The 19,182-nt window shown below is 44.4% G+C and overlaps 1 protein-coding gene across 4 annotated transcripts in view; it reads left to right on the top strand.

The window, feature by feature from the left end:
- LOC121341391 (sine oculis binding protein homolog) overlaps window positions 1-18,900 on the top strand; it is a 113,625-nt gene extending 94,725 nt beyond the window's left edge. For 2 of the 4 annotated variants that reach the window (XM_041414855.1, XM_041414852.1), the window contains 2 exons: window positions 3,085-5,039; window positions 17,489-18,900. In XM_041414855.1, coding sequence (XP_041270789.1) covers window positions 3,085-5,037 — 1,953 coding nt within the window. In that variant the 3' untranslated portion in view covers window positions 5,038-5,039; window positions 17,489-18,900. Of the gene's footprint in view, window positions 1-3,084; window positions 5,040-11,317; window positions 11,689-11,720; window positions 11,757-17,488 lie in introns of those variants that run through there. The other 2 variants (XM_041414853.1, XM_041414854.1) reach the window with 2 other exon arrangements.
- Window positions 18,901-19,182: the final 282 nt, after the last annotated feature.

Raw genomic sequence — 19,182 nt, 5'->3', positions numbered from 1 at the left:
GATAAACAAATCAATACGGCAATAATACAGTGGAGTGTTTCAGTAAATTTTTCAAATGCTAACTAATGAAATTAAATTATTAGAAAATATGCCACAATTTTTTGTGGGCCTGTATTTCTATTTCAGTCCCTTTAATTAAGGTCACGGACGGGTCTCTTCCTCGAGAGATAAGGAGACTGGGTTTACCCTCTCATGTTTCCCAGGCGCTTCTTTGGCAGCCGGCTTACAAGGTGGTTTACTTCCCTGTCCCAAAGGAAGGGCAAGCCTTCGCTGCAGAGGCATCTGAAGTCCTGCTCCATCCCTTTCTGCAGACACCTCTGAGGCCACTCTCCTTGTCTTTCCACTGCAAATACATGGTGATGGGCCAGGGTGGGCTTCATCCTGCCCCAGCCTGCCTCAGGAGCTGTCTGGGAGCTCCCAGTATTTCTTTGTATAGCTCCTGGGGTACGTGTGGAGACCCTCTGCATCTTTGCCAGCCCTTGGAGCAAGAGCATACTCTGCAAGCAGTAGGAGGAGTGTGGTGGAGTACATCCTAATTCCATACATGCAAAATAGATAGCATTTTGTGGCTACAGCAGTGAACTCTCATTCAGAAATGACTTTAAGGTAAATTCAGCAGCTCTCCTGAGTTAAATAGTATCCTATTACCTCATAGTGTAGACTCACAAGTTCTCCTTTTGTCTGGTTTGAAAACAGTGGCAAGCCAGAAAATTTCAGGAGGTTGATTATAGGATGGTTCCATCATCTGTGCTGCCTTGCCAGGTGGGTGGCAAAGCCCACACCCATGCCAAATATGCAGGATGGTTTGGCAGCACTGCTGTGTGCTTGCACTGTTTGCAGCACAAGCTGCAGGGCTGTCTGCGATGGCCACTGAACCTTCCTGTGGGGAGCAGTCGGAGAGCTGATACCTGATAAAATCCAGGAGCTGCTGGAAGTGGGATTGTCCCCTCTGCCCTGCTTGCTGCATTCCCGCTTTCCCATCTGCCCCACGCCTGGGGGGATGCATGCACCACGGCAGTGCAGGCATTGATCTCAGCAGTTCTGTGCGTTTGACAGCCTTTTTGCCCACATCTTCTGGGGTGTGACAGCGTCACTGTGTGTTCAGTGCCGGGCTGGACTTGTTTGCACTGGGAAATTTCCTTTCTTGCCATGGGGGACCATGCTGGAAATACAGCCTTGCTGATGCACTGAGCAGCACCAGCAGCCCCTCTGCTTTATCTCACGGGGCACAGTGGCTGCATGCCCAAGCTAAAAATCTGGGTCCTGTATTCACAAACTTCAGGGCTGACTTAGGGGTTGCTGCTTCTCAACTGATTTCTTAGCTTGATTTAAATGTTGGGATAAAAGAGATGGAGTGTGTGTGGATGTGTGTGTGAATGGGAAGGGGAGCAGGAGGGAAAGAAACAGTGACCTGACAGGATAGCAAAGAGGTTGAGGAGTTAAATGGGTTAATATCCGTAGCATATAGTGTGTGTGTGTGTCTATATACATTAAAGATATATTACTGAAAACGCAAGAATGTCGCCACTGTTTATATTAAAGGAAAACTGAGAGTTAAACGAGATGGGTAATCAGATGCCCAGCATATGTTGTTTTGAATTGTTTATATGGCCAATAGTTATTAAAATTAATTATCCTTTTAATGCAGTCTTTTCACAATCATAGTCTTCTTTGGGGATTTTTGTGTATTTTTTTCCTTTGTGCAAAAGATAGAGTCATTTCAAAACAAGCTAATATGGGCTATGTGGAAAAGGCAGAGCAAACAATACCAGGATATATTGTGACATGGTCATAGGCTCAACATGCAGATAGAAAGCACCAAAAATCTCTGTCGGTGGAGTATTTTGAGAACTAATGTAAATGACAAAAATGGGGGGGTTTTGTGTGTGTAAAATTCTGTCAAAAAAGTGAGGCACTGAAAAATCTGACATCTGTTTATCTGTTTATAGCTATGGCAAGATTACTCATATTAATTCTTGTTTAAAATGCCATATGAAGGAAAGGCATTTGTGCAAACAAGAGTCATATTTGAATTGTAGATCATGTCTTCACCATCTGTGAGAGCTGTTGGTGTTGCAAAATTAATGTGTTAATGAAATCACAATAATTTCTCTGAAGTAATGGATTCTGAAGCCTAGAATGACTATTTTTTGAACTTTGGTGTCTAGTGGTTTACAACTGGGAAAACCTTTCACAGCTTAATTAGTTCTGCAGCCTTATTTAAAAAAAAAATTGGCTGTGCCTTTACCACGCCAATAGCAACACAAAAAAAAGGATTAAATGGAAAGCAGAGAAACAAAACAAAATTGAGCCTGCAATGCAAACTTTTTGCTGTAGTATTGGAGAAGTTGCTAAACAGGTCCTTGCTTGCCAAGAAGTTTTACTCAAAGTGACTTGTACACAAGAGTGGGCAAACAGCTCAGAAAATAATTCCAGCTTGCTGAAACATCACAAATTGGGACTATTGGAACTGTACTCAAATATCCCGACTTTTTCCAAGTTTCTCCTTTGAACGAAAGGCAAAGAATCAATGATGCTTTTTGCTTTGTGATGCCATTTTGAAATATCACACTCTTTCCAACCTATTATTTGATACCTTTAGTAGAATACTAAATGTTACTGTGTGCTGCAGTTCAGCAGAGAATGGTTTGCGCTCATTTCCAGCAATTCTCTGAGTCCTTTTCAAGTTCACACACTGCTTGTGTAGTATGGCATCTCAGATGGCACGGGCGTGCTTAGATTACCACCAAGGAGTAATCACAGCCATACTCATATGGACTTTGCATACTTGCATATGCGTGTTATAACAGTTTATGCCAGCTGAGGATTCTTCTCTGTGTTTTGGGTTTAAGATATATAAGGCATTGTATAAGGTAGAACTGAGATCATGGAAGCCAGAAAAGGGAGTGGCATTCAATTTATTAATATGTTGGGGAAAAAAAAGGTGCAGTTTTCACAAATGTAACTTCTTTTTTTCCTGTTAGAAAAAGAATGTATTTAGCAACTGAAAAGTTACTTTTAAAATAACACTATGAAGAGAAGATTGCTTTTCTTACCTGATTTGATTTTATTACTGTGTTGTAGGTATGTGACTGGTGTAAGCACATAAGACACACAAAAGAGTATCTGGATTTTGGGGACGGGGAAAGAAGGCTTCAGTTCTGCAGTGCAAAATGTCTCAATCAGTACAAAATGGACATTTTCTACAAAGAGACACAGGCCAATCTTCCAGCTGGACTGTGCAGTACATTACATCCTCCAGTCGAAAATAAAGCAGAAGGCACTGGGGTGCAGCTGCTGACTCCAGATTCTTGGAATATACCGCTAGCAGATGCTCGGAGAAAAGCCCCATCCCCAGCGTCTGCAGCTGGCCAAATTCAAGGCCCTGGACCATCAGCGTCTACCACTGCCTCTCCGTCTGACACTGCCAACTGCTCTGTCACTAAAATCCCCACGCCAGTTCCCAAACCTATTCCCATCAGTGAGAATCCAAATATTCCACCAGTTTCTGTCCAGCCACCTGCTAGCATTGTGCCTCCAATTGGTGTCCCTCCTCGCAGTCCTCCCATGGTGATGACAAACCGTGGGCCAGTTCCTCTGCCCATATTCATGGAACAGCAAATTATGCAGCAAATCCGTCCACCGTTTATTCGTGGGCCACCTCACCATGCCTCAAATCCTAACAGCCCTCTGTCAAATCCAATGATTCCTGGAATTGGTCCCCCACCAGGTGGTCCCAGAAATATGGGTCCCACCTCTAGCCCCATGCACAGGCCAATGCTTTCCCCCCATATCCATCCCCCCACAACACCTACCATGCCTGGGAATCCTCCTGGCTTGTTGCCGCCTCCCCCTCCCGGTGCTCCTTTGCCCAGTCTTCCCTTCCCCCCTGTCAGCATGATGCCAAATGGTCCTATGCCTATGCCACAGATGATGAACTTTGGATTGCCATCCCTTGCCCCACTGGTGCCACCCCCAACTCTACTAGTGCCATATCCTGTCATTGTCCCTTTGCCCGTTCCCATCCCCATTCCCATCCCCATCCCTCACATCAACGACTCCAAACCCCCCAATGGCTTCTCCAGCAATGGTGAAAGCTTCATTCCGAGTACCTCCAGCGAGACGCCTGGGGCAAAGCCAACCAATAGCTCTTCATCCCCTCGAGAGTCAAAGCAAGGATCATCCAAATCCTCTGACTCATCACCGAGCTGCTCAGGCCAGTCCCTTAATCAAGCTAAAGTGCTTCAGGAGCACAGTAAAAATGAAGTTGTTGATTTGACTGTCAGACCTAGTAGTCCAGCGAACAGTAAATTTGGTTTCCCCAGTGTGCTACAGAGTCCGCAGGACGGTGTGATAGACCTAACAGTAGGCCACCGGTCTAGGCTGCACAATGTCATCCACAGGGCTCTACACGCCCAAGTGAAAGTTGAACGTGAACCTAACAGTGTTGTAAATTTGGCTTTTGGTAGCTCAGACAAAAGGAACTGCAGTGACTGCAGGGACAACTGCAGCCCAGTTGACTCAAAAACGTTACCGTGCAGTGACGGAGCTCACTGCTGTCCCGTCTCCTTGGCCTCTGGCACGCCAGGACTGGAAGCTGGCGCAGCGGTGTGCAACGTCATTGTGAATGGCACAAAGAGCACAGAGGGTTCGAAGAACCCGGAGCCGCCCCAGGAGCCGAAAAAGCCCCAGTCCCCGGAGGAGCTGGCGGTGAGCGAGCTGGAGTCCGTCAAGGAGAACAACTGTGCGTCGAACTGCCACCTTGAGGGAGATGCTTGCAAGAAGACTGGGGAGGAGCCCCTGGCCGGGGGAGACAAACAGGACCCGAACCTTAACAATCCAGCAGACGAGGACCATGCATATGCTTTGAGGATGCTGCCCAAGACAGGTTGCGTGATCCAGCCTGTGCCAAAACCAGCAGAAAAGACTGCTATTGCGCCGTGCATTATCTCAACGCCAATACTCAGCACAGGGCCAGAGGATCTGGAGCCACCATTGAAAAGGAGGTGTCTCCGAATTCGAAATCAGAATAAGTAAAGGTTTGTGTAATCACTACTGCCTTCTGTGTGAATAGAATTCAGTATTTTCAGGTATGAGGGCAAACTCATGTGGATGTGGCCTTTATGAAACAGAAAGATACAAATTCCAATTTACGAGCACTTTCAGAAAACTGTTGGTATTTGTGTTGTAGTATTGTTTTTTGTGTTGTATTGCATCTGTACTTGTCAGTTCTCCATTCATCAGCAGCTTCATTACACTTTTGCTCACAGAACATATAATGATGGTTCTGGCTGTGAAGTTATTGTGATGTGTATGTCAAAATCAGTGGTTTTCTGCCTAGAATATGGTACAGGTCTGGGCCATTAATCTGCTTACTTATTCCAGCTAAGTTACACAGCAGTTCAAGCCTTCATGATGACTGAAATTGCCCTGCAGCGTAGCATAGAGCCAGATGACCCAGCAGCTTCCTGCTAGCTCACATCCAATGGACTTAGCGAATGGTCACCTCCAACCATCATGCTTTGGTCTGCCTCCAGCCTGCACCCTGGCTTTCCACTGAGCTGTTCTCTAGAGACTGAACTCCTCTCCTTGGGCTTTCCTTTCTCATGTATTGGTGCTTAGGGACTGCCGGCTGTGTGGGACCTGCCCACTATAGCTTATTGCAGCAAAACCTCTGCCATGGGGCTTTACTGCCTTGTCTGGGATATCTGCCTTTGGTGTAAGTCTCCTACCTTAGAAAAACAGCTGAGATTTGCCCCAGCCCTGTGCTTGGTATATGTTTGTGGCTCCTAGTAGTGCTGCAAAGCAAGACAGAGTTATAGGTAACTCCACCAACCCCCATGGCTTGTCCAAGGACAGTGCTCCAGATGCAGAAACCTCTCATCCTTTGTTCCAATTTCCAGCCTACTGAATCCCTTTGATAGCGTAGCATCTTTGTGAAACTCTAAGTGTGTGTCTGATGCTTCAAACCTGTGAGTGAGAAACTGTCTAATGAATCTTCCCTGTCTAACCATCCAAGAATGGCTCTGGCAGTCACTCTCGTACCACCTGAGTGGGACAGAAGCCCCTCCACAGCTACACACCCCACACTCACACAATCAGACCAGGTTTCCTCACTGGCTCGACCCTGGGTTTTCTGTAGCAGAGTTCTCAGATATCCCAGACATTGAAACAATTTCATTATGGTGCAATAAATAAATAACATAACAAGAGCTTGAGCTGATGCCTTTGAGTAGGGATCCAGAACAAAGGAACCCCTGGGCTTTTTCACCTTGCATACCCTCACAGTTTAAGCACAGGAAAGTCTGAGGGTTGTTGGGGGTGTCTGGTCACCCTGTGTCCTTTGTTATGGAAAGGATCAGTGCCCGTTCCCACCCTCTTGCCTGGTGCCCAGGCTTGGGCTCTGGCCCCCCCAAAGCTCAACCTGCAGCTGGCACTGCAGCTGCACACTGTGCTACCTGTACTGAATATATTCCTTAACAAAACTAATGTAATGGAATTTATTTAGATTCACGAGCACGGAGAGCTTCTTTCAGGAAAAAGGGAAATGGTGGGTGTTGCAAGAAATCTGTTCAGCAGTAAAATACTGATGCTTCTCCGGATGTGGCTTGGTGACATGCCAGATTTCGTTACAATCCGTGGAATATTCTGCAGCCTCCAGTAAATCCCTGTTCCTGGTAGCACAAATAGTGACTGCAGTGGTGTTTGGCACCTACAGCCACAGATAGCAGCAGCAGGCTGTGTAATCTGGGCCATTGCAGTATCTCCCTGCTCCATCAGTGTGGGCTAATTGCACCATCAAAGATATGTAGTATATCTCCCTTCTCATTTGTTAACACCGAATTCCCTGTGCTGGTTGCAGGGCTGGAAACATTTCTTCCCTTGATCACCAGCAGTATTTATTTACTTTCTTTGGTGGAGCACAACCATTATTCTTTGCTCTCAGCGTGTGCTGACACATTTAAAAGATACACTAATAAGAAGAGAGGACAACTATCACATTCTTGGACTAATAATCAGCATATACAGTAACTCGGAAGTCAAATTAATATTTAAAATCTTTACACACTCCTAGGTCCTATTAGTGGGGATCCCCCTACCTGCCCCTGAGGTATGGAATGTATGTCCCCCATCAGTGATATCTTTATTGCAAACCCTGGTGTTACCTTTGGAGCTTGAAAGATTCCCTTCATAAATGTATGCATGCTTCTACCTGGGGGTAGTGATTTGATCTAGTGAGAAGGCTGCTATTTGGCTGTATCCTTTTTAATAAATTTTAGGAGAGCCATGGTTAACCCTTCCTTTCCCACCTTGCTGAAGCTCCTCATAGCTGCTTATTTCAAGACAGTGCTGGAAGACTTGCATGCACATTTATGTGCTTTCTCTGTAGTCAGAGACAGGCTGGTTCTTAGCATCTATTTCTGCTTATCTGGACTATCCAGGCTGCATCCGTTCTGCCTCTTCAAGGTCTCAGTCCCAAGAAGAGTTTAGTATCATTCAAAGCCAGAGCCCAAACCCTCAGAGAGAGTTCTGGCTTCACCGAGTTGTGTATTTCTGCCTGTTGACATGATTATTCATGACATCACTTCACAGATAGTATTTGAAAGAGAAAGTTGGCAAACTGAACAAGCTGCATTGGAAAGACAAGGATTCTTTATCATTCAGTTACTGTCCTCAGCCCTTTGTATTCTCTAAATGTCAATAACTGCCACTGTGATTAGCCTCAGGAGCAGCGATTTTCCCTTTCATCCTGACTTTTTCATATTTCTTTGCCTCAGTGTAAGGGTTGTCTTACAGGAAAGTTTTCAAGTTGCCAGGCAAGATTAATCTGACCCAAAATAGACATGTGTAACAAAGATGCAGCTGAGCTAATTGTCTAAACTCTCGTTAACCTAGAGAAGCAGGCACTTCAAAGAGACAGCTGAGCTCATCCCAGAGTCAACAACTAGGACAGCTCAGATGAATTGTGCCCTAGGAGTGCCTATTTCTGCCTGCAATGAGGTAAACTTAGGGTGACTGGCACAGACCTAGATGTCCACATAGGCACTGGAAATTAAGAAGCCCAGCCTAGGTGTCTGCTGTACCCCTGGGGCTTGTGCAGTAGCATAGCACAGCATGGTGATGGTTATTAGTCTGTGTTCATCCCCTCATTCCTCCAGAAAAAGAAAATAAGTAGCCTCTGTGCAGAAGATATGGGAAACCAGGGTCCTTATGTGCTCCAAGGGAAAGAGGATACTCCAAACACTCTGCAGAAGTAAACATCATGGTAACCATCTCATTCCAGTGGGCACCTCCGTGAAATGCGGGTGGGTTTTGAGCGTCTCAAGGCACGCACAAGTGATTTGTGCAGCTCAGATGATTGATTTGAGGTGAGGACTCTGTGGTTTCATGCAGAGCCCTCTTTTGCTATTTCAGCTTTGCTGGTCATAGCCAGTCTGGGGCAGCAAAAGGGCTCTGCGTTAGATTTCTGCCCTCCCTGCCTGTGAGGACTGAGCAGGGCTCAGAGCCTGTCTGTATCTGTGCAGAGACATAGAGAAGAGAACATCAGTGTAGCCTCTTGCACCCGCAGCTCTGACCTCTGCCGTGCCCATGGGTTAGTTCCTCCTGCCCAGGCCTCAGGAAGCAGGGAGCTAAAACCCTTCTTCTGCAGTTCAGTTGTGGGGAGGATTCCTTAAGTGAGACTCCAACCTCATTAGAATTAGAATTTTTATTAGAAATTCTAATAAATTAGAAATCTAGAGGATAGAAGCTGCACTAACAAATGTGTTGATTTTGGCCCTTGGAGGTTTGTGTTGATAGCACTGGCCACACTAACCTGGGGTAAAAAAAGTCCAGCCAGTTGTCTTTTTCCCTCTTGCTTCTCACCTACTTGAATTGGAAAATCTGAACATATTGCCCTAATGTGCAACTTTTCCTGGATTTTATTTCCCATCAAATTGTGTGACAAGAAGGAAATTAGCCAAATATTTTTATGCTAGAGTTCTGGACAGACAGATTGAATTCATGTAACAGCAACACGGACTCTCTAAAAAGGAATCAGTGCAAGCGTGACCTTTTTGGGCAAGTTGCCAATTTCTGGAATATTTAATGTACCAATTACTTGATTATTGAAAGTGCTAATCAGCAACGTAATCCTTGATGTTAAAGTTTAGTTTCTCCATCAGGATGTGGACTGTCAAGCTGTTCTAACTTGATGCAATTTGAAAAACTATCAAAAGATGTCTCAGTGCCAAAGTCCTGCTATGATAAAGGAGTGAAGCTAGAAAGAGTATTCTGTTGAGTGTTATATTTTCAAGTTTGAGCAATGTGAGTTTCTAAAATTAGCAGTGTTAGTGTTGCCTGCCTACATGCTTTATGCCCTGGCGGGATCAGTTTTAACCCACCAGCTTTGATGTCAATGTTTCCTAAAGCAAAGAAATGAAAACACTGAGGTCTGCTTGGATTTAACATGATAGTTATGTTAAACTAAATGAGAAAATGAAGTGGCACACGCTAAACTCACAACTAGCTTCTGTGTGTGCGTATGTGTGTGTGTTGGGTAATCCTGTGTTGGGGACAGAGGGGTCAGGAAAGGAAGGAGTTTTTCTGCTTGTGATAGCAGAATTTCTTCCAGAAGTAATGGAAATAGTAGGTCTACGGCCACCTACAGAGCCAACCTGTATGTCCTAGGGTCAGCATCTGCTGTGTGAAAGGCCCAAACCTTCAGCTGCCTAGTCGATGCGCTGTATTCATAAAAATATACAGCATGCAGAGCACTCAGTTCAGAGCAGAAGTAGTATATATCCCACTTTGAGCTCCTCTGCTCATAATGGTCCAGTGTGAGATTTCCTGCTCTGATCTGGATTCCTGAGGCAAGGGGCATAACTATTAACCTTCTTTTTTTTTTTAAGCCTTAGACATTTTATATCTCCTTTGTCAATGTGGTATCTGTCTACCAACATCTTGCTTACCTCTGCCCAGCTTGCTATGATCAGGACAAAATTTAACCTTAAAGATATACTTGAAAACAGTTTTTCTATATTTGAGCACATTTCTATGCTAGTCATCTTTGTTGACATGGTACTATGGGCCAGAGCCTTAGCTAATTTTAACTGGATATAGTTCCACTGGTGCCAAACAAATTTAAATCAGCAGAGTAATTGGACTCATACACTTAACACCTACTCTTCTGCTTCAGAAGTTTTCCTTCACCTGGCTTCTTACGAGCCTACAGAAATTTTCCATTTATCTAGAGGGGGAGAGGAGAGACTTTTAACACCACAAAGCCTTAAACACTTTTGCTTGGAACTGAAGCTTTGCCATTGACAGCTGCCTGACTCTAGCAGTGTGATCTTATGTTTCAAAATTGCCTGTATACCTTCTCAGGTATATTAAATCAGAAAAAGGATTTCCCAGAGAAAAAAAAAAAAAACAAAAGGTTCTCAAAATAGTGAAGTATAAAATGACACGCTTCCAGGGTAGCTTTCAGCTCCCACATCTTGCTGCCGGGGTGTGGGAGTGCTAACTTCCGTCTCGGTGGCAGTAAATAGCAGGCTCGTGGTACGCTGCCATAGATCACTGCACACTCTTTGAATCAAAGGAGCAAGTGCTGATTTCTGATGGGCTAATCCTGCTTTTCTATAAAACCTCCTAGGGCACATGTTTCAAACATGAAATCTGATTCTTGAACTCAGTTTAGAAAATAACTACACCTGGTCTGATTTGTAAAGGTAATAATCATCTAGGGCTGTTGGCAAACAAAACACATGGCTAGAACTTGACAGCCAAAAAAGGCATAGCTCAATTGACAGACCCAGAGAAATCTGAAGAACCTATGACACCTACAGACTGTAGCCTACCTGACAGCTCCCAGGACCTCAGACCACCAATTTCAGAGATAATTTTGATAATTTTTACTTGCCATTATTAGTTTTAATTGTCTTATGAAATGAAAACCATTTGAACTGAAGTAAGCACCATGCATTCCCTAAGTTGGTGCAACCCACATTCATATTGGAACAATGAGTTGCTCATAATTATTTGCCAGGCTTTAAAGACTGATCAGGCACTTATTTAAGTTGGTTCAAGCAGGTTTGGCTGCACTGAAAAGTGTTAAGTGTGAAACAGCCCTGTGGGAAGACTCGAGCTCTTCATCAGCCTGTCCTTGCGCTGTCGAGCTACCGAAGTCAGTGGTGCAGGGAAATTTTATGGGGGTGGGGAGGAAAGCACAACTCATAATTAAATACAGAGTCCCTACCAACAAAGACCATAGTAAAACAGACTCTTGTAAAAACACTTGTAAAAACATCATCTAGACATCGATTACCTTGACATGCAGGGGCCAAGATGCTGGATGGTATGTGTCTGATTGCCACTGAAATCTGATGAGGAGCTAAGCACCTCACAGCCTTTGTGAAGCTTGACCCTGAAACACCATGGCCAACCTCAGTGTGGAGCAGTGAGCTCTGAACAACTGTGAGAAGATTATAAACTATTTAACAGAATTACAAGCAATACCTGAAAGTGGGAGAGAAAGGAGCAAAACACTTCTGAGGGCTGTGGTTGTAAAAAAGTTGGACATACTCAAGCAGTGATGTATAGATTTTAAGATAAAATTAAATTATTGTGTAAAAAACCACAGTGGAAGATTGAAGAAAAGTAGAAACAAAGCTCTTTGAGCAAGAAGTCAGGTGGAAATCAGACATTGGCAAGCAAGACTCTGAAGCAATTTTTGTTTCCAGATAACCTGCTGAGTCTCTCCTGTTGGTCCCATAAAGGTAAGCATGTTTCTGGGTGCCTCCACCAGTCAAAGCCCTACTAATAATGACCTTATTTACATTATTTTGATAATGAGCTGCAGTGCACTCGCAGGAATGAAAGTTGTCTTTGGAAACGTGTGTGATCATCTCGTGAGAGCCATGAATCGGAGTAACCTCTAACATTCTGCAGAACCCTCAACTATTTAACGTTTGCTTCTACCATGAAAATTACAGCTGATTAAATATCTGGGCTTGATCCTGCTCAGTACTGTGTGCACTCAGCGCTTGGTGCCTCTAATGCAAGTTGAAGGCCTTCGGCACGTTACAGATCGAGGTCCTGCCTCCAACTCCTTTGCGTGGCTTTGCTTCCCCAGACACAACTTTGGTATTTGAAAAGAATGGTATTCCTGTACAACATGTGTCTCAATTTGTAATGATATCCGCCCTGCAGCTGGCTCGCTTTTCCAAGCGTTTCTGAAACATTGCTGCCTTAAATTCGAGCCAACCTTCAAAAACAAATTATCTAAAGGCAAAGAGGCTGAACTGCATTTGCTGAGAGGACACCCGTACTGCCTGCTGTGCTCCATCTTCCAGTCCCAGTTTTGGACTTTCGTGCTGTGTAATGTAATCATTTTCTATGAAAACAGATATTAAAAAAAAAAAAAAGAAAAAAAAAGAAAAATTAAGAAATAGGGGGTTTCAGGATTGGGTAGTGTTGAGTGACATAACTATGGAATTCTGACCTCTCTGGAGAGATCTGCATCCCATCATCAGGTGATTGATATTGAAACCTATGGTTAAAGCAATTTTCAGCTATTTATTTGGAGCCCACATGGTTAAGTGCAAAACTTTGTGTTGTCTGCTTATGCTCCAAATATTTATAAGGTTTCATGAACCACTTGCGCTGCCACTTCTAAGTTCCATATCCAAAAAGAAGAGGAAAAAAAAGCCCTTTCCCACAGGAATTCTCCAGTTGAGAGGGTCTTGAACAGAACTAGCGAGGATATATGACAGTCACTGAAAATTTGAATTCTGACCCTAAATTTGAAAGATCAGTTAAAATGCCAATTCAGTTTTATTTGAAGCAGTTTGCCAATTATTGCTGAAATGGTTATCTTGGTGGCAAAAACATTGTTCCTGTCTCCTTGGGGTGAGAAATAGAGAAAATCTAAAGCAGTGTTTGGGCCAATGCAGGTTTTTCAGTGCCTAGGTGCCTGGCACTGCACTGAGGTCTATGCCAGGACTCACCCACTTGCTCTTATGTGCTCTGGATGAGCTTTTCCTCTTCTTTCTCCCACAAGACATGGAAATGTCATGTCCCACATGACATTTTTGCCACCTGAGCATGCCCCCTTGCTTTTGGATGAGTCTGCATCTACTCTTGTTTAGACTTGAAAAGAACCAGAACAAGGGCTGTGAAAACCAGGGAGAAACCCCATGAGGACAGTGCCAGCCATGCAGTCCTGGATGGTTGTGGACAGTGGAGTTGTTCATGGGAAAATGGGAAAATGTTGATTGCTTCCTGATACAGGATGCTGAAGCTTTTCACTAAGGAGGTTCATTGCTGCTTCAGAAAGTTTTGTTATTATAATTGTTATAGTTTTGTGGCCCACAATAGAATTTCAGGCTAAAAAGCCAGGCCCAGGTGAGGAGGAGGACTCTCAGGGAGGTACAGGCTGTGGCTCAGCACGACACCCATCCTCACCATCCTCCTTACCACTACCAACAGCTACACTGCCTTTCTCTGGCTATTTAACTGGTTTTACTGGAGAGATCAGGTTGAATAACAAAATTGGGAATCACCTTGGAATAGTGGTTTAGGCCCACAGGAGACTGCTCAAATGCAAGTTGAAGTTATTTTTCTGATTCAGACAAAATCGGAGGTTTAAAGAAGGGTTATTGCATCACAGTGATTGCCTGTTTTCAGGAAAGGAGAGTAGAACCTGTCTGGATTTGGTTTACCTTCTATTTCAGTTTTTCAGTTTTGGGGGTTTTTTTGTTTAGTTCAGTTTGGTTTTTTGTTTGGATTTTTTTTTGCGGGGGAGGAGGTGTGTTATGGTTGGGTTGGTTTTTTGGGGTTTTTTGTTTTTTGTTTTTTTTTTTTTTTTGGGGGGGGGTGTTGTTTGCTTTTTGTTATTTTTTTAAAAATACCTTGCAAAATTTCAACTATCCCAGTTTAGAATGGGAGAATTTGTTGAAAATTTGGCTGGGTTTTTTTCAGAGGAAAATAATATCTTCTGCCACATATGCACACCAGTGGCAAAGCACACTACTTACAAGGCTGGTAAGCACACTGATGCTGCACGAACTGGGGGAGACTGGCCTGCCTTGCTGTTGTGGAGATATATCCAAAAATAATCAGGATAATAATATAATCAGCCTGGCAGGCTCTGTGGTCTGCTATAGGAGTGATTTCCAGTGTAGAGATTAGAAGTTCAAAACCATGATGGCATTTTCCTCTTTGCATGATCCCTGTACATACCTCAGAATGCCCCAAAACATAAACCAGAGACCCCCCTGTCAGTAATAGCCTGGAGAAAATGGTGTTCAATCCATACAGTGGGGGGTGTCTTTACAACTTCTTCTCCCTAGGCATAGAAGGCAAATCCCAGGGCTCTTCCCCAATGCATTCCCTAAAGTCACAATGTTTGTCCAGATTGCAGCTCATGTATCAGTAGAAGGGAGAGCCTGTGACCCAAAGCTGAGGAGGATCTTTAGCTTACAAGGTCAGAGCAGAAGGAAATCACTGTCTTTGAAATCCAGCATTGGTGCTTAAGGACTCAGCTTGTTTTCCCATTTGAGCTAAAAGTCCTCCCTGTCTTTTGCAATGTGGCATCCCTTCTGTTAGCTCATGGAAAGATAAATCATAGAGTATTCAAAGGGGAAGGTTTTAATGAAGAAGCTTGAACTGCTTCAAGAATTGTAAAAAAAAAAAATTAAAAAATTACAGAACTATTACAAGTAACAGATGATTCCCGAGTGTTTCCAGGGCTGATCTTGCTCCCATGCTGACTTTAGCTGCACTCTTGTGGTTTATCTTCAGAGCAATTTCCCCGAGAAAATAATTGCAGTGCCTTTACTCTAGGGCTATGCATGTCCCAGATGAACCAGGCCTCTTTTAGCACATCAGCATTCATTGTCTGGGTGAATTAAGTGCTGTGCTAAATTATGGAAACTCTGCCATGCCAGTCCACATCAACGGTTGTTTCAGCCTTCCCCACCCAGTCTCTAATATTTTCTGAACAATAAGGTGGGAATCTGGAGACACAAATGTTCAATGGGGCATAGAATGACAGGGAAGCAACCATGGAAAAAACTGTGTGTGTGTGTGTCTGAATGTGTGTATGAGTCCAAAGCCATGTCAATGACATGGCCCCTCTGAGGGAGCGGGACATAACTGGGGAGGACACTGTGGAAAAGCAGCTCTTTCTGGTGGCCATCAGGAGCATGCTGCTGTGCTTGGCTCCTGGGGCAGTGCTGGGAGCAGAGACACAGGGATCAGTGCTTGGCTGTGGGGGAGCAGAAGAAGGACATCTCCCCACAGCTGAGCCACCGAGCTCCTCAGCATGGAGGGGCAGGGAAGTGAGGAACGCTTCCAGCATTTGGCTCTACCAGGCAGGACCAAGATTCCCACCACAGGACAAAGGGTTGTAGCTCTGCAACAGCACCTGGAAATAGCTGGGTAACTGCAGAGAGGGAGTAAAGAGGGGAGCCAAGAGGGGAGGCTTTGCCTGAGCTGCCAGATTGACCTGCCATGCTCTAATTCTGTGCTGTCCTGAGCAAGGACTCAAATCCTCATGTGTCAGGCATCAGCCAAAGAGGAAGGTCCGTGTGGGTGAGTGCAGCCTCTGTCACAGCTGCCCATTGCTCACGTTTTGACTAACAGCCACGCAGGGCACCAGTGCAGCTCTCACCTGTTGCATGGAAGCACTGCATCATTATCTGAGCCCACAGAGATGAACCCCCAAGCCACCTGCTTGAACTGGGTCATCATCCAGTTGAGTGATTCTCCTTCCCCCCACATTAACAATAGGGCAGAAATGAGCCTTCTTACTTGTTCTCTTTCCCTCAACTTTTCCATGCTGCTTCCTGGGTTTGAACTACAGCCTGCCTCTAACTTCTAGGTGGTCTTCCAACCCAGGATCAGCCCAGCCCTACTTGACTTTGGAAAGCAAGCAAAACCCAGTGTGCTTACCTCAGCACAACTCACATGAGATCAACTCCATGGCTTTACCCTAACGAAAATTCTTTTGTGGTTGATGCAATTTTTCTATCTGATCAGCAATATTTGATGTGTGTTGAAGGCAGGTTCAGCTAAGGTGAAGAGCATATGTCGCTCTCCTAAAAAGTAATTTGGGGTTTTTTTTGGGGGAAGATATAAATAGCTGACTTTATTGTGCTGGTCATGCACGCTAGTGCTGGCACGAGGTGTGCAGCATTGAGCTCTGAAGCAGAGATGACTAGTGTGTTCTCATTTCTTTGCAGAACTTTGCATGCGATGCCTGATATGGATTTTTATTTTGTAACTTGATTGCTACAAAGATGCATTCATCAAACGCGATTACTGCCATATGAGCCAGTCAGCAGGGAAGGTCCTTCTCACCCTTCTGCACACCCTGTTACACTGAGTCCATCTGCACCAGGGGAAAATAGACAGAACTTCCACAGATAGAAGACTGCTCCAGGCAGAAAGCATCAAGAGCCATTGAACTTCTTTATGCCTTTCCTGCCACTGAACTTCTTTATGCCTTCCCTCCCAAATCCCTTATTGGTCTGTGCTGTACCATGTACTATGAGACTGGTTAGTGAGGGATGGAAATTCATTTCCATTGATGTACGGAAAGAGAGTTGTGTGAGGCTTCAGACATTACAGGTTTAATTTTCTCTGCTTCCCTTTTTACACCAAGACTTCAAGCCAAAAAATGTGACAGAAAGCAGTCGTGTGCTTCACCTTAGTAGGTGGATAGATCCCAATTCTCAGTCTCGTTCTTGTTCACAGCTCTCTGTACACACAAAGAAGCTCATCTCACTGGGCACATTGCCTGGAAGCACAAACATTACTCCTCAACCTAGATATCATGGTCTCCATGCCATGGAGGTTTATGCTGGTCGACATATTCCATGTGCCTTCCAGTCTTTGCTGTAAGGAGGGTAGAGGTTTGGCTAGGGGATAGAGGCACGTTGTTGAGAGGGATTGCAGAGGAGCCAGTGTGAAGGGGAGATCGTGGAGCAGACTGAGAAGGGAAGTGTGCCCCAGCACTGAAACTAAGGCTGATAAGGACTGCAAAGTTTCAGTCCAAATCTGTAGGGAACAGCAAATCTAATCCAAGGAGATAAAGTCCAAAGTTCACTGTGTAGGGAGACAGAGGGGACAGTCACTGCTAGGTAGCTTATGTGGCCAGCTGACAAGGGAAATCAATGGTGTATGTCCCAGTATCCCCTAGAAACACCAAGACTCAGAAACTTATAACTGCCAGGGTGTTGTTGAGAATTAACTATAATTATATCAGCTTGCAGCTTTATATCACAGGAATTCCTCCATCTTCCTTTCCAGGAACCTTGGAGGCTGCATGTCCCAATGGCCCTTGAGGCACGAGGGGCCGGTGAGGCCGGAGCAGTGGGCTTGTGCCTCGGACTGGCTGCCTGCCCAGCGTGAGGCTGGGTGGGATGTGAGCTCAGGCAGTGCCCAGCCTGCCTGCAGTGAGCCTCCTGCTGCTCTCCCTGACCCTCTCTGCTTGTGTGCTTTGCAGGAGCGCTCACTGACAGGGTACCTTGCATGGAGAAAGGGAGCAGAGCAAACCACGTCACTCCACCGAATGACACCAGCTGGTCCGCTCACCACCCCCTCTGGCTGAAAGTCCAGCAAAGCAAGCAGCTTCCTGGCATGAAGCCCCGAGGAAGTCTCGGTCCCACGGGTGCCTTTGACCCAGAAGACAGCACATCACAGATCCACACAGTGTGCTCAGCATTCCTGCGACCACCCCTCTTCTCCTCTCGGAACGCTTTTTCCTCTTCGTTTCTTGCTGGGGGGGATTTTTCACCCAGGTTTCAAAAACCACATGGACCAACATAGGTACTTTTCCCTCACTGACTTCGAAGTTCAGATATTTGAGACTGGACAATGATACGGATTTTTTTTTTTAATATTTTTTTTTCCTTTGAAAAACTGCTGTGGTTTTGCTGCTACACTAAGAATTGTGATTTGCATTGTATGGTTTTGGACCTATTCAAGTTTTGATGGGGGAAAGGGGTAATACTGGAGTAGCAACGCTTCAGAATCATCTCTGTCCTACCCATGATGCACTTTTAAATGAAGAGTTAGAATATTTTATTGGCTAATATACTTTCCTTGTTATTTTTACAAAGGCCACCTTTATCCTTTCTAATGCCATATTTTCAGTGTTACACTTTTATGGCTTTTAATTTTTGATTTGACAGATGTAAGAAGCAGCATGAATAGTTTATACTGTGGTTTTTCAGAGACTGAATGCCAAGAGAACTCAGTAAATGTTTATTCTTCTCAGCTTTCTCTTTAAATTCCCCTAAATAGCGCCCCATTTGGGAACAGAGCAAGAGTGTTGAACTAAAGACCAAAATTCCCTCAAGGTGTAAAATAATCTGAGGGGAATATTTGCTGGGCGTCACGAAAGACTTGGATGAAATTTCAACCCTGATGGTTTTCAGTGATCCAGGAAGGCAGTGAGACAATCTCTCCATATGCATAGCCCTTTCATGATAATTAGAATGGTATGGACAAACCAATGAAAACAAGGGTAAAGTGAGAAAGATCCCCCATGATTCTGTTTCACTGTTTGCTTTCTCCTGTCATGGTTAAGAGAAATGTGCAATTTGATCCTCAATCAGTGGGTGGAGGATAACAGGGTAGAATTTACTTGTGTGCACTTGTACAGTTGTAGCCAAGAGTCCAAAAGTACACTAGAGCATGTTATACTGGCACTGAATTGGTAAGAGAGTTGTGGAGTATCCCATTCTGACAAATAAAAAAGAAAAAAAAAAAAAAAGAAAAGAAAAAAATTACAAAAACCCTTAAAAACCCCACAAAAAATCAAAAAGAAAGAAAAAAACTTAAAAAAAAATCAGATCACCTTGTGATTCAGTGTAACTGTTTACTAACTCGAATAAAGCAATTGTTCACTCTTGAGTGTTCAGAGTACACCTTTTCTATAAGGCTGCTGTGGGGAAGAGGAGCAGTTTGCAGGAGCAGAGTCTCTGTGTCAGCGGTGTTGGGAGCAGGGCAGCAGGGTCATTTGAACCAGAGCCTTGTAGTGATGGTGCACTATGAGCACTATGTATATACTGTATTTCTATATTTTCCTTTGTACAGATTCACTTAAGTCAAGCTACTGTTTTACAGGTGCTCCTTATTTATTAGAGCTGTGAAAGCTTGGAAATCACACCGGGCGAGTAAGCTCGCTTTTTAAAA

Source organism: Onychostruthus taczanowskii, unplaced genomic scaffold, assembly GCF_017590055.1.
Source record: "Onychostruthus taczanowskii isolate IOZ18803 unplaced genomic scaffold, ASM1759005v1 scaffold48, whole genome shotgun sequence".
In the NCBI taxonomy this organism is placed as follows: Eukaryota; Metazoa; Chordata; class Aves; order Passeriformes; family Passeridae; genus Onychostruthus; species Onychostruthus taczanowskii.
Note: the sequence above shows the minus strand (reverse complement) of the source record. Positions and strands in the feature narration are given on the sequence as shown.